This window comes from Dendropsophus ebraccatus, chromosome 12 (genome assembly GCF_027789765.1).
Source record: "Dendropsophus ebraccatus isolate aDenEbr1 chromosome 12, aDenEbr1.pat, whole genome shotgun sequence".
NCBI classification, from domain to species: Eukaryota; Metazoa; Chordata; class Amphibia; order Anura; family Hylidae; genus Dendropsophus; species Dendropsophus ebraccatus.
The window spans coordinates 44,199,973-44,214,116 of NC_091465.1; the positions used below are offsets into that span (position 1 = coordinate 44,199,973).

Genomic DNA, 14,144 nt, shown 5'->3' on the forward strand with positions numbered 1-14,144 from the left:
TTGACCAAGAACTATTTTCTATTCGCCTCCCACATCTTCCACCAGCTCAGGGGCACTGCAATGGGCGCCCCCGTGGCGCCCACCTATGCAAATCTGTTCCTGGGCTGGTGGGAGTAGGCCATAGTCTTTGGTGATCACCTACTAGAATACCAGCAGCACATTCAATTGTGGGCTAGGTATATCGACGATGTCGCAGTGATCTGGTCGGGTACGCGTAGACAGTTTGTGGAATTTATGCAGTGTCTTAACACCAACAATATTGGGATGAAGTTCACCTACGAAATCCAGGAACAAGGATTTCGTAACAATTATGGAAACAATTATGTTTTCTGGATGTAACCTCAAGAAAAGGGGTAGACGGCAGGCTTACTACTGCCATCTATCGTAAACCCACAGCAGGTAACTGTCTGTTGCATTGGGATAGTTACCATCCGCAACCACTCCGCCGAGGTATCCCGAAGGGACAATACCTTAGGGCCCGACGTAATTGCTCCTCCCCATATGCATTTAAACAGGAAGCTGATGTTCTGTACAAACGATTCCGTGACCGTGGATACCCTGACCATGTACTCAAAACCGCATATAAGGAAGCCAAAAAACGGGATAGACGGACTTTACTAGTGCCTAAGGACAGACCAATGGATGATATGTCCAAGACAAGAATCATAGGGACCTATGATTCATCGGCACCCCATATTAGGGATATCCTGTATCGTTTCTGGCCGATTCTTAAATCTGACCCTGTGGTATCTCAACTAGTGGATGAGAGACCGGCGATCACCTACAGACGGGGTAGAAATCTAGGTGACCGCCTGGTGCACAGTCACTATTCCCCTCCGTCCACGCATATGTGGCTTAGACAAGCCCGGGCGGTGGGGACATGTAGGTGTGGGATTTGCAAGGCCTGCAAGTACATACTACCGGCACGTTCCTTCAGCGGGACGGATGGTAAGAATTACACCAACCGGGAGTTTGCCAACTGTAGGACCACAGGTGTCATATACTTGGCAAGTTGCCCTTGCCCCCTCCAGTACGTCGGGAAAACGAAACGGGAACTACGACGACGAATATTGGAACATGTAGGAGATATTTCACATAGCCGTGATAAACCTCTTGCTAAATTAATGTGACAAGTTCACCCGGACAACCACTGGGCCGTCAAGTTTCAGGTGGTTGAGGTGTTACCACCCTCACCTAGGGGGGGTGACCTGGATAAATGCCTCCTCCAAAAAGAGACCCAATGGATCTATAGACTTGGTACTGTGAGTCCAAGGGGTCTCAATGAAGCACTTGTGTTTTCATCTTTTATTGTTTAAATGCCCTCATTTGTTTGCTCGTGGTGACGGTTTTTAGGTATCGACCCCATACTGCGGATGGTCAATTGGGGTATCAACTCGGGACCCCAATTTTTGATAACTATGTATGGTTGCCTGTCCACCCATTGCTCCTAATATACTACTTGCTTATGCCTTAGATCTTTGTGTTTTTTACACTTTCCCCATATCATACTATCTATTGGTTTATTTACTGGTCCGGAGGGGTAATACTGGCATTTATCATAATGCTCCGTTATCTATACCATGATGTGCTGTTTTCTATATTGGTATGCTAATATCTTGGTACCCTCTATCTATATACTGTTAATTTTGAGCATGGCCTATGTATACAGATGTTTTCTATCTAGTCCCGCATAAATTTCCTGGGTGGAACGCATTATGCGCTCCACTCTCTATCTCTCCGCCTACGATGTGACTCACTTCCGCCGTTTGGAACACATATGCGTTTCAAGGACCGGAAGTGGCCGGCGATTTTCCCACATTGCATCTGCCGACAGCAGGGATTATATTTGGCACTCGACTGCTGCCCGGTATTTAATTTTTAGGCGTTCTGTTATCCCAACCAGCATATCTGATGGGTATTTGGCCAGGGTTTGAATCAAGTTCGGTTATCACCGTGACCGTATCGTCACATGACCCGGGACCCGGAAGTAATAGCGCAACAGCCGGTATAAGAGTCCGGCACTATCACGAGCCAGTATCTCCCTCTCATCGTGGGGTGATCATAGATTCTCGTGGTAACCATCATGTCTATCGGCACTACTACTCTACCCAGCATCTGTTTAGCTAAGTATAACCAGTCTGCTTTATCAAGTTGAATCTATATGGGGTGGTCTACCTGATCTTTGTCACCGCACCTATTTTGAGCGATTTATTGTATTATTGTGTTTTACCATTTTGAAAGAGGTCCATAAGAAGTCTTTGTAATGAGAGGACATTTTTACAGCAGGAATCTGTTTAAGCACATCCTCTGGAGTGCTATGTGTGTTCCCTGATGAATCCGTCCACAATTGGGACGGTTGAAACGCTTCGGAACAAGTACAGTTTATGAAATATGTGCTGTACCTGTATATAATTATATCTCTTGCTGTTATATTTCTTTTTTTAGGTGGTCTGAGTTGGCACGTTTATGCACTCTTTTCTGTCTTCTGTTTTTTCCTCTTTGTTTCCTCCTGGGCACGTGTAATAGGAGAGGGACTGTCATCGTGGTTGGGGCCACCCTATTAAGGAGGTGGGTTCCCCAAAAGGCAGGGCAAGAGGTTATCTGGATTGAGAGCAGGGTACACCATTACCCCTCTTCTTTTCCCTCCTTCCGTTTCTAACTCTATCTCCTTTTTCATAGTATCCGGTCTACAGTCCTTATTTATCAGTACCCCCTGTATGTGTGGGACCAACAACTTCCTCATTTCCTAGTGCCCTTCAGGAAACTACACTGTATATAGAGTACACTATTGGGTGTTTATGTTTGTTTGTGTGGACCTTGTTTTTTAATGAATTATTAAAAGTTAAGTATTAGTTAGTCCCCAAGTGGTCCCTGTACTCCGGTGATTACTTTATAGTTTTTCTGACCACTGGACCTGATTCCATTATTGTGTAACGGCACCTTTATCTCCGTTAGTTGGATTTTCATACTAATACACATAACATACACACAGAGGTCAAGTAGGCAGCACAGCTTCAGACACTCATATAAACCATAGCTTGCATCATACAACCAAGACATATGTGGTGGTTTTAAACCAATGCCAATTGAAGTTCCATGGGATGTCATTTGTGGTCTGCTGAGCTCTGTCTATACGGCAGCCATTTGGAGAGCCAACAGGGAGAAACCGAGTCTCAAGTTTGAGAACTCTGATATTCTCATATTTCAAGACGTGGCCATCTCCACGCTGGCAAAAAGTTGACTGCTCAGGTCCTTACTGCTGCATTTGAGAGAGGCCATAATACAATACCCATGGTTCTATCTGTTAGGGCTCGCGATCCAGGAAGATGGCAGACGGATCGCGATCCATACTCCTGAAGATCCCCAGTTGGTCTGCAAGTTTCTGGAAATTCCTCCCATTGACATGCCTTCCTGGATGCCAGCACAAGCCAGCTCTTGTCTGCTGGAGCTTCCCAAGATGACGCCATGGACCCAAGCAACTAAGCCAAAGTCACCGCGGCAGAATAAGGTGTAGATGAAGCAACACCCGGAGTCTGGCTCATGAACTTGTCAGTGTTGCTCTCTGGCTAATTTTCTGTGTGGCATCCTATCCTTCATTGGTTAATGCAGGCACACCATTGTTGGTGACCTGGTACAGGGTCTGTACCTAATGATCTGTTACTTCTGATTTATTCTGTTTTCTCTGTTTCTTAAGTTGGGGGCCCACTGGAGGATTCTCCGGTCCTCTGTTGGGCCAGTCTGGCACTGTCAGGAATATATACTTGCCATTTTTGAATAAATTAGATTTACATTAACCATGCAACGTGTCAGTGTGTAATTCTTCCTAACACAATAAATACACTGACACCAACATTTGTGTTGAGATGCTGTGCGCATCAGTCTCTGCAGAGAGAGGGGAGATTGCTATTACTGCTCGCTCTGCTGCTGGTTCCAGCATAGTGAGTGGTGATAAGAATACATAGGGTACATAGGAATATGCAGTACACAGGGGAAATGGGACCCCTCCCTGTATATCATTGCGCTGAACTTTCTGTATATCATACAATCATGTGAAAGCCTACATATCAAACATTAAATCAGTACCAACAGAGGGATTAGAAGAACATTTAGGAACATTATTGTACCTTCCCTTCTTTTAAGCCATGCCCCTTTTCACAGGGTCAAGACACTTTACTGCCAAGACACACCCCATTGTCAATCCAGGCACAAAAAGTGTGTTTTAGGTTGGAAACACACACCGCTTTTTGGGGGGAACACTGCCACTGCTGTTTTTGTGCCAAAACCAGAAAAGGATCCAACAGAAAAGAGAAGCACAAGTTCTCCCTTTATGTTTTCAGAAAGGAATATATAAATGTAGGACTTGTACTTCTCTTTCTGTTAGATCCTCTTCTGGTTTTGGCAACTGTCATGTGTGTTTCCAGCCAAAAGCATGTCCATCATTGTTGTGTTAAATAAAAAGTAATAATTTGGGGGGGAATTGAAAAAAAAAAAGATGAAAAAAATCATTTCGACATCCTATCAAAAAATCTACCATCTATAATCCAAAAATCTTGGTAAGTAGTGTATAAAATGGTTGTTCTAACACTTTTGCACAGTTACTCACCTGAGGGTACCAATAGATTCCTGTAAGCTTTGCCATGAGTTTGGTGGAGGAGGATTCCAGGTTACCAATTATTCCAATCATCGTCCTTTTATTATTACACTGGTAATTTGGAATGGCTTTTTGGTTACCTGTCAGTAATTTCATAGTGCTTTCTAATGCTCTGTTTTCAATTCCACAGGTATCAAAAATGTCTAATCCCATCGAGATGTTAGGAAGAAGTAAATTACTTTCATTTATTTCGTCAATGGCAAAACGAATTGCTAGATAATGTCTGTAGTAACGAAAATTGATTCTGGAAGTAAAACAAATTTTTTACATTTTAACCCAGCAAAAAAAAAAAAAAATAAAAATAGCAAACTATGTTTGGTACTCATACTAGCTTAACATTAACTTGTATCACTTTTTCATACTACAAAATTGTATTTCAGGTCATTTCGATATATACATGACTCTAGCATTAGTGAGTTGAAATGCATATTATCAAATAGTAGTAATGCATAGTTTCTAAAGCAGTACAGAATTACACGGTACATTCCATGGATGCAGCCAATGTTCTCTTGCGTATTTTCGTTTTTTCCTACTAGCCCCCTTGAACCCATTAAACATATTAATTTATTTACATCCAGAATATGGCTATATACGTTCCTACTGCCGATGCCTCATGAAGTAGGGATGCATATAAATGTTCCTGACATTAAGGGGTTTTAACATGTGTGGGCCCACTTCTGGCACACCTTAGTGTCCCAGAAGCCGAAGGTAATGACAGGCAGCCGGGATCATGTAGCAATTAATCTCTTAAATGCCACAATCTATAGCTTCTGCAGCGTTTAAGGAAGTCAGTGACAGGATAAGCAACTGTCCTGTCTGATCTGCAATTTTCTCATAGAGTCTGCTGTCAGGCACACTCTATGGGGGAGATTTATCAAACTGGTGTAATGTAGAATTGTCTTAGTTGCCCCTAGCAACCAATCAGATTCCACCTTTCATTCTTCACAGATTCTTTGAAAAATGAAAAGGTAAAATCTGATTTGTTGCTAGGGGCAACTAAGACAATTCTACCTTACACCAGTTTGATAAATCTCCTCCTTTGCCTTTCTTTAATAAATAAAGGGTATGACTATTTTTGAGGGGAATTCTAACCCTTCACATTATATGTCAACACTTTAATCAACACTTTGCCCCTGGCAACCAATTAGATTCAACGTATCATTTTTCAAAGAATCTGCGAGGAATGAAAAGTGGAATCTGATTAGTTACTAGGCGCAACTAAGATAATTCTACTTTATACCAGTTTGATAAATATATTCCTATGTTCAGATCGCCAATAGTACTGATCAATGCTATGCAATGGCATACCATTGATCAGTATATGCAATTTATTGATTACATATATATAAGTCCCCATGGGGGACTTATAAAGTGTAAAAAAAAAATCTTATAAAATAAAACCAAATAAAAAGTTTAAATTATCTCCTTTCCCATTATACAACTAAAAATGTAAAAACAAAACATGATATATTGTAGCATGCAGAAATGTCCAATTTATTAAAATATAACAATATTGTTCCTGCATTGCGAAAGGCATAAACAAAAAAGAAAAAAAAAAAACACCAGGATTGCTGATTATTTAAAATAATTAAAAAAAAAAAAAAAAAAAACGTGCATCAATGTTCTTTGATCATGAAGGGGTTAAAGGAATACTCCAAAGGAAAAAAATAGTTTTTAAATCTGTGGTGGAAAAGTTATGCACATCTGTAAAGCGTCCATCAGTTACTGAGGGGTAAGGGGACCTTTAGAAAGATCTGGTGCAAGAAAGGATTAGCAAACCCACCAGCAAGTTCCTATAGTACCTGACTACACATAGGTGTATAAATTAAAATTTAGTAGAAAAAAATATTGTTACTATGGATGAGCCAGTACTAAAATGCTCGGGTGATCGATACTCGAGACAAATATTTCCCGATACTCGAGTGCTTGTTTCGAGTAACGAACCCCATTGAAGTCAATGGGAAACTCAAGCATTTTTGCAGGGGACCCAAGTTCGGTAGAGGGAAGGTCGTGTGAAAACCTGTCAACCTCAGAAAATGATGGAAACACCAAGGAAATGGACAGGAAACAGCAGGGGCAGCATGTATGCATGCCTCTGAGGCTGCCTAATGGCACCATTATGCCTAATTCTGTGCAACAGCCTGGTTAAAACAGAGGTAGGCATATGGACCACCCAAAAACAGCCTGACACAGCATGGCAGTGAGAACACAGAGAACCATTAAAACAGAGTTAGCATATGAAGCACCCCAAAGTTTTGCCTGACACAGCATGGCGGTGAGAACACAGGTAACCATTAAAACAGAGGTAGCATATGAACCACCCAAAAACTTAGCCTGAGCTTAGATATGCCTTATGTAAGAAATACAGAAATCAGAAAATATACTAGTGGTCCCACTAGTTTTGGGGAGGTTGTGGTATACAAGTTGGCGGTGGCTGCGCCTATATACTGTTTGACACCCCCTTACACTAAGTAATCAGTAGCGAGCTTAGATATGCCTTGAGTAAGAAATACAGAAATCATAAACTATACTGGTGGTCAGTGTCACACTAGTATTTGGAGGCTGTCGTATAGAGCCTGTGTGTAAGTGGTGGTCTGTGGCCTATGGCACCTGTTACACAGTACAATGAGCAGTGAAGTTCTATGCAGGTGTACTACAAACAGGGCTGTTTAGTTGTTTCGCTAGTATTCCCTGCCTAATGGAACGCTAATTTCCTCCCTAACGCTCTCCCTGACCAGCAGCAACTCTGTCCCTAATCTCTTCCAGCATATGTCTGAAGCGAGCACTGCCGGCCGCGATTTTTATATGGCAGGGTCATCTAATCTGGCCAACCAATCGCTGCTATCGACATGTATGGGTCCCACGTGATCACAGGATATACCAAAGAGTCTCCTGCATGTTTATTAGCTGAGAAATTGCGCCCAAACGTACAGGAAACGGATGATGACATTTTCTCGAGTATCGCGAGATGCTTGTCCAAGTAACGAGTACCTTCGAGTACCCTAATACTTGATCGAGTACCAAGCTCGGACAAGCACGTTCACTCATCACTTATTGTTACATGATTTTATTCAAAGAAAATTAGTAAAAAGACAACATTAGTAAAAAGACAACAAAACATGATTTGTTAACATAGAAGAAAACAGGCAATAGCAGCAGTAGTAATAAAGAGGGCCGGACTGAGACTAAAAAGCAGCCCTGGCACACAAAGCCCACATATAGGGGGAGATTTATCAAAGGGTGTAAAATTTAGACTGGTGCAAACTACCCACAGTAACCAATCACAGCTCAGCTTTAGGCAATGCTGAAAGGAAAGCTGATCTGTGATTGGTTGCTGTGGGCAGTTTGCCCCAGTCTAAATTTTACACCCTTTCATAAATCTCCCCCATAGACTTCCTATTGTGTCAGATGCATTGCACTGCCTAGGTTTTTGCTTTATATTGTCTTTTTCCTTATGACAGTACATGTGTAGCACATGTAACACAATAAATAAAATAATAAGAGTGGAACAAAGAAATACTTAACCAGTCAGTAACAGGTATATGATACCACTGTACAAGCACTAATATAACAGATAACCACAGCTTGCAAGTGACTATATAGTGATCAGGTCCCCTTATAGTAGTAAGGCCTTTCTCTGTGTATGTGAGTATGCCCATGTAGCTAATACCCCCCGACCCCATAGCTAGCTATAGGTAACCCCCCTCCAAAGTATGTAGGCATCCCCCTTATAGTTAGCACTTACCCCCTCCATTAGTCATCCCCCTATAGGTAACCCCCTGGTAATTAGCGCCCTCCCAGTATGTAGTATCCCCCAAATGTTATAGGCATCCCATGAAAGGTAATTCCCCTGTGAGTTAGCCCTCCCTTCAGTAGATAGACCTGCTAGGCATCTCCCCTAACCTCCCCAGTAGACAGTGCCCTCCTTGATAGGCATCTTCCCCAGTATCCCTCAGTAGACAGTGTCCCCCATAGTAGGCCTCTCCCCTAGCATCAACACTCCCAGTTGATAGTGTCCTGCATGGTAGGCATTTTCCCTCCAAGCCTCCAAGCCTCCAAGTTTTAAAACAAAGAAGCGGCAGCTGGTGCCAGTCTAGCAGGAGGCGGCTGGGGTCAGTGTAGTTGGCAGATTCCCCAGTACCCAGGCAGACTGGCAGCTGTATGCCCCCTGCAGCAGAGAGAGATAGGTGTGGTAGTGGGCGCCACTGTAGCAGGAAGCAGTGGCTGGGGCTGGAGGTTTTGCGGCAGCATCTTGGAGATAGGTCCCCCATGGCAGATAAAGGCAAGTGCAGCAGCTAGCTGACGGAGCGCGGTGGCAGGTGCTGGTGTAGCAAACAGTGGCAGCTAGGACCAGAGGCTGTGCGGTGGCGGCCTGGAGAGGTGCCAACACTGCAGTGGCTGCTGATGGTTGCTATGCTCCCAGATGGGAGACTCAGGCGGCCCGTAGACTATCTGTATAAAATTAATAGAGACACGGGTCAAATGCCCTACCTGCTCTATTCATAACACAGAAGCTGAGACCTGATACACAGATTGGCGGAGGGTACAGAGGTCAGACTCCCCGCAATCTCTTACTTTTTCCCCATCTTGCCCGGACAACCTCTTTAATTAGAAATCATGTTCACTAAATATGCCAGGTCACCAGAAATCTCTTTGTGTATATGTTGTATATAGATATAGGGAGAAAAAAAACAACCAAAACATGTTGTCTGTGAGAACAATAAACTAGACCTTTTTTATTTTAATTTGTGCAAGTCTATTTTATTCCTCAGCAACTTTTATCATCTATTGAAGTGTCTGCCAAAACCAGCTATGGATCCTCTGGGATACTGAGCACTGCTGACATTATGTTTGAAAAATAACACGTCCATCAGGTTGTACCAAGGAAAGGAGAAGCTGGATGAAGGAGAGGGAATGTGGGAAACCATAGTTATGTTAACTCGTCTCTATTGTTTTTGCTGTGACAGCTACTGAGATGACTGTTCCACAGATTTACACTTCTCATGGTAAAGAAGGCTTGCCACCTCTGTGACCGAACCTTTTTCACCAGGCGGAGCGAGTGTACAGGCCCCTCCCCTTTATGAGACATGCTCACAGCAAATTCTGTTAGCATAATATGCAGGTTGTACTAATGCCCATATAATGCCTTCACGGGTACCAGTTATTTTTCTTTTTCTGTGTGCTTATACCCAGATGTTCATATTGGATGGTATTTGAAACCTGCTGAAATTGTATACTGTACACAGACACTATACATTGCCTATATTTTGGTAGAAACCATTGCTACACATTCTCTTCAAACTGTATAAATGATGACAGTGACTCACAGGTAATAATTTCTCTCATCGCTCACTTTTCTTTTCCATCTGGCGCTGGCCATGACTCTTTTCTCTGCAGAATCTGCCAGAGCAACATTTTAGGTTCCATGCCCCAGACATCTTTTCCACAGAGTATATTGAACGACTTCTGCCTCAAAAATTGTCCGTCATTCAATACAATGTGCGAAAATGATGCCCGTTATTCTATAGACTTCAATGCATTTTATTGAAGTCACTTAACCCCTTCACGTCAGTAATACGAAGATATACATTCCTACTCCACATACTCAGTGTTCGGGGAGCCCAGCATAATGACAAGCAGCTGCTTTTTATTAGCCCCTTAAACGCTGCGATCTATAGCGATAGAGGCATTTAAGGTACTCAGTGACAGGACAAGCTCCTGTCACTGAGTGTTCGGGACCCCCCAGCTTGTACCGACGGGTAGGGGTAAGTCACTTACTTCTATCTTTTCGAATTGGCTTTCTATGCATAGAGTCTGCTCTCAGGCAGGCTGTATGCATAGATCTCTGATAACACTGATCTATGCTATGCTATGGCATAGCATAGATCAGTACATGCAGTCTAATGATTGCATGTTTTACAGTAAAGAAAAAGTGTTAAAGTTTAATAAAAAAGGTTTTAAAAGTATAAAAAAAAACTTATAAACCCCCCTCCCAATAAAAGTTTAAAATATCCCCTTGCCCATTATAAAAATAAAAATGTAAAAAATAAATAAATAAACATATTATATATTGTAGCGTGCGAAATTTTCCGATATGTTAAAATATAACATTATTGTTACCACACGGTCAACCGCGTAAACGAAGAAAAAAAACAAAAAAAAAACACCAAGACTGCTGATTTACAAAAAAAAAAAAATCTCAGAAAAAAAATAATAAAAAGTGATCAAAATATTTCTTTTACACCAATATGATATTAATAAAAACTAGAGATCATGGCGCAAAAAATGACACCCCAACCAGCCCTGTAGGTGGAAAAATAAAAGCGCTATGGCTCTTAGAAGGCAGGGAGGAACATTGCATTAATAGGCATCAATGGGTTCGGTCATGAAGGGGTTAAAATAATGCAATAACCAACATTTTTTTTTTTTAAATCAGAAGCCTTTTTCCTTTTTTGGTTGTTGTGTGAACAAAGCCTTTATGTGGCATTTTCATCACTGTTTATAAAAAATTTTCTGGATGTGATGTGACCAAAAATCTCTAGTTTTGCACATCGATGTGTTGGTTTTTTTTGCGCTTACGCCATTTACCATGCAAGATCAGGAATGTGACTTGACGAGATGGGGTAAGTATCCTAGGCTCTAGCGGTCGGGCGGCATTGACCCCGGCACAGGGGGTGACAGGTTCCCTTTAGTACTTCAGGCAATTCCGCATGCGGCAATAGCATATATGTTTCTTTTGTTTATATATATATATATGTGTATATATATATATATATATATATATATACACACATTTTAAAAAAAATTTAAATAGAAAAAGGGGGTGATCTAATTTTCTATTATAGGATGGGATTTAAAAAAAAATAATAATTTTGACAGCAATATTTAAATGGTTAATTAGCTGGTGTCGTCAATCGGGCCGCGTTGGCTAATAGCCACGAGAGCGACTTAGCGACTCCATAACATACCTGGTACATTATAGGTCAAAACACATTTTTATTTAGGTTTATTAAGGTTGTATTTTGTGTTGAAGACACAAAATCTTCCTAGACCATATTTTATTTAAACCAAAATTATGGCGAGTCTTTTCTTTGTTTAAATAAAGTTTATTATAGTTTATATAGAAATTTATATAGAAACAAAACAGACCTTTTCCAGAAATGCTTTGTAAAACACAGCCCTGTTTTAATTTTTTTTTTACATATATGATGCACTTTTAATGTACATTAGCTTAAATGCATTCTTACCCAAGGCATGAAGGAGGTATTGGTTGCTGAGTAAAGGTATATTTCTTTTGAAGTGGCAAATTGTAAATGGTCACAACTGCTCCAAGGATAACATCACCGTCTCTGGCAAAGCTGTTGAAGTTTCTATTGCTCAGTACACAGCTGGCACTCGAGTTGAAGTCGGTGTAATTTGTAGTATTAGAAAAACATAAAACTTGTGGTAATAACAATAAAACAATACATTGCACATAGATAAACATTATCATAGCAAGTAGTTCAAATAGATAGAACTGTTGTTAATGTAAATAAAATCTGTCGTAAATCAGGATGGTATTTTTATATAATTATTAATAATACCTGCACATAGTGTGCATTTTCCTCTAAAAGGAATGCATGCATGTGTGTATGTGTATATAAATATATAAACAGTATATATGCAGTATATGTATATATATATATATATATATATATATATATATATATATATATATATTTAGTATCTACTCTGCAAAAATGAATTACTAGTTTCAGAGGAATAATAACAGTGTAGCGTAATGCTGACTATTCTCTATGCGGAGTGCAAATCATCAAACATCTAATTACATCTAGTTAGGAAAATCACATTGCTTCCAATGTCACCTGCTGCTCTGTATGTCATTATTCACAACAATATAATACATTTAACAAAATAAATTGATCTATTTTTAACAATGTTAAAATAAAATAACAAACACCTAAAAAGCAGAAAAGCGCAAACTTTTCAAAAGTTTGGTTCAACAGGTTTCAATATTTTTGCGTAAAGTTCGGGTTTGTCCAAACCAAACCTTAAAAGGGGAACTATCGCCAGCTTAGACAAATCTAACCTGCTGATAGCTCCCTCTTACGCAAGAGGAACTGAAGATGAAGTTATGTCTCTTAGCTTCATCAGGGATGAACAAACTTTTGAAAAGTTCGGTTTGAATGGTTCATCAAACTTTTACGTGAAGTTTGGGTTCGATGCGAACTGAACCTAAAAGAAACCGCATTATAATAGCGGAAAGATTGCAGCTATATAGCTATATCTGACGCAGTAGCGAAATTTGATGGGGGCAGGGGGGGCGGCCGCCCCCGGGCCCACTTTGGCAGGGGCCCACTGTGATCTCCAGAGATTTTTTACGCCGCCGCCCGCCATTGGATGGGTGAGTGCAGCCACAGCCCCCTCCCTCCCCCCTTCCGCCGCCATCTTAACCTGATCAGGTGCACTGAGGTTGCGTACGGCCTCAGCGCACCGCTGCGGGTACGTGCGCTGCCCTGGCCCGCCCACCTATCAATCACCTCTGGTGCCACGCTGTTCCGTCTCCCGCGCTCGCACCAGGTCAGTGCCGGACGGCCGCCTATGACTGCTGCTGCTGCCGCCCCCATTATGATGTGATGCCGCTGCCCGCCATCACCTGCCATCGGATGGGTGAGTGCAGTGAGTGAACTGAGGTTGTGTATGGCCTCAGCGCACCGCTGCTGGTACGTGCGCCGCCCTGGCCCGCCCACCTGTGAATCACCTCTGGCGCCGCGCTGTTCCGTCTCCGGCGCTCGCACCAGGTCAGCCTATGACTGCTGCTGCTGCACACAGGGAGAGACAACCCAGCTGGTAAACAGGGGAAGGCTGACCTGGACATGTGGAAAACAGGGGGGGGGAGGTGCTGGACATGTGGAAACAGGGGGAGCTGGACATGTGAAAACAGAGGGAGCTGGACATGTGGAAACAGGGGGAGCTGGACATGTGGAAACAGGGGGAGCTGGACATGTGGAAACAGGGGGAGCTGGACATGTGGAAAACTGAGGGAGCTGGACATGTGGAAACAGGGGGAGCTGGACATGTGGAAACAGAGGGAGCTGGACTTGTGGAAACAGGGGGAGCTGGACATGTGGAAACAGGGGGAGCTGGACATGTGGAAAACTGAGGGAGCTGGACATGTGGAAACAGGGGGAGCTGGACATGTGGAAACAGAGGGAGCTGGACTTGTGGAAACAGGGGGAGCTGGACATGTGGAAACAGGGGGAGCTGGACATGTGGAAAACTGGGGGAGCTGGACATGTGGGAAACTGGGGGAGCTGGACATGTGGAAAACTGAAGGAGCTGGACATGTGGAAACAGGGGGAGCTGGACATGTGGAAACAGAGGGAGCTGGACATGTGGAAACAGGGGGAGCTGGACATGTGGAAAACTGGGGGAGCTGGACATGTGGAAACAGGGGGAGCTGGACATGTGGGAAACTGGGGGAGCTGGACAT

General features: G+C 42.5%; 1 protein-coding gene across 1 annotated transcript in view; it reads right to left on the reverse strand.

The window, feature by feature from the left end:
* The window catches only part of LOC138768704 (vomeronasal type-2 receptor 26-like), a 97,140-nt gene extending 92,420 nt beyond the window's left edge, over window positions 1-4,720 (reverse strand). Inside the window, exon 1 of the mRNA XM_069946657.1 lies at window positions 4,604-4,720. Within this exon, the coding sequence (XP_069802758.1) occupies window positions 4,604-4,684 (81 nt within the window). The 5' untranslated portion in view covers window positions 4,685-4,720. The remainder of the gene's footprint in view (window positions 1-4,603) is intronic.
* Between the last annotated feature and the right edge of the window lie 9,424 nt (window positions 4,721-14,144).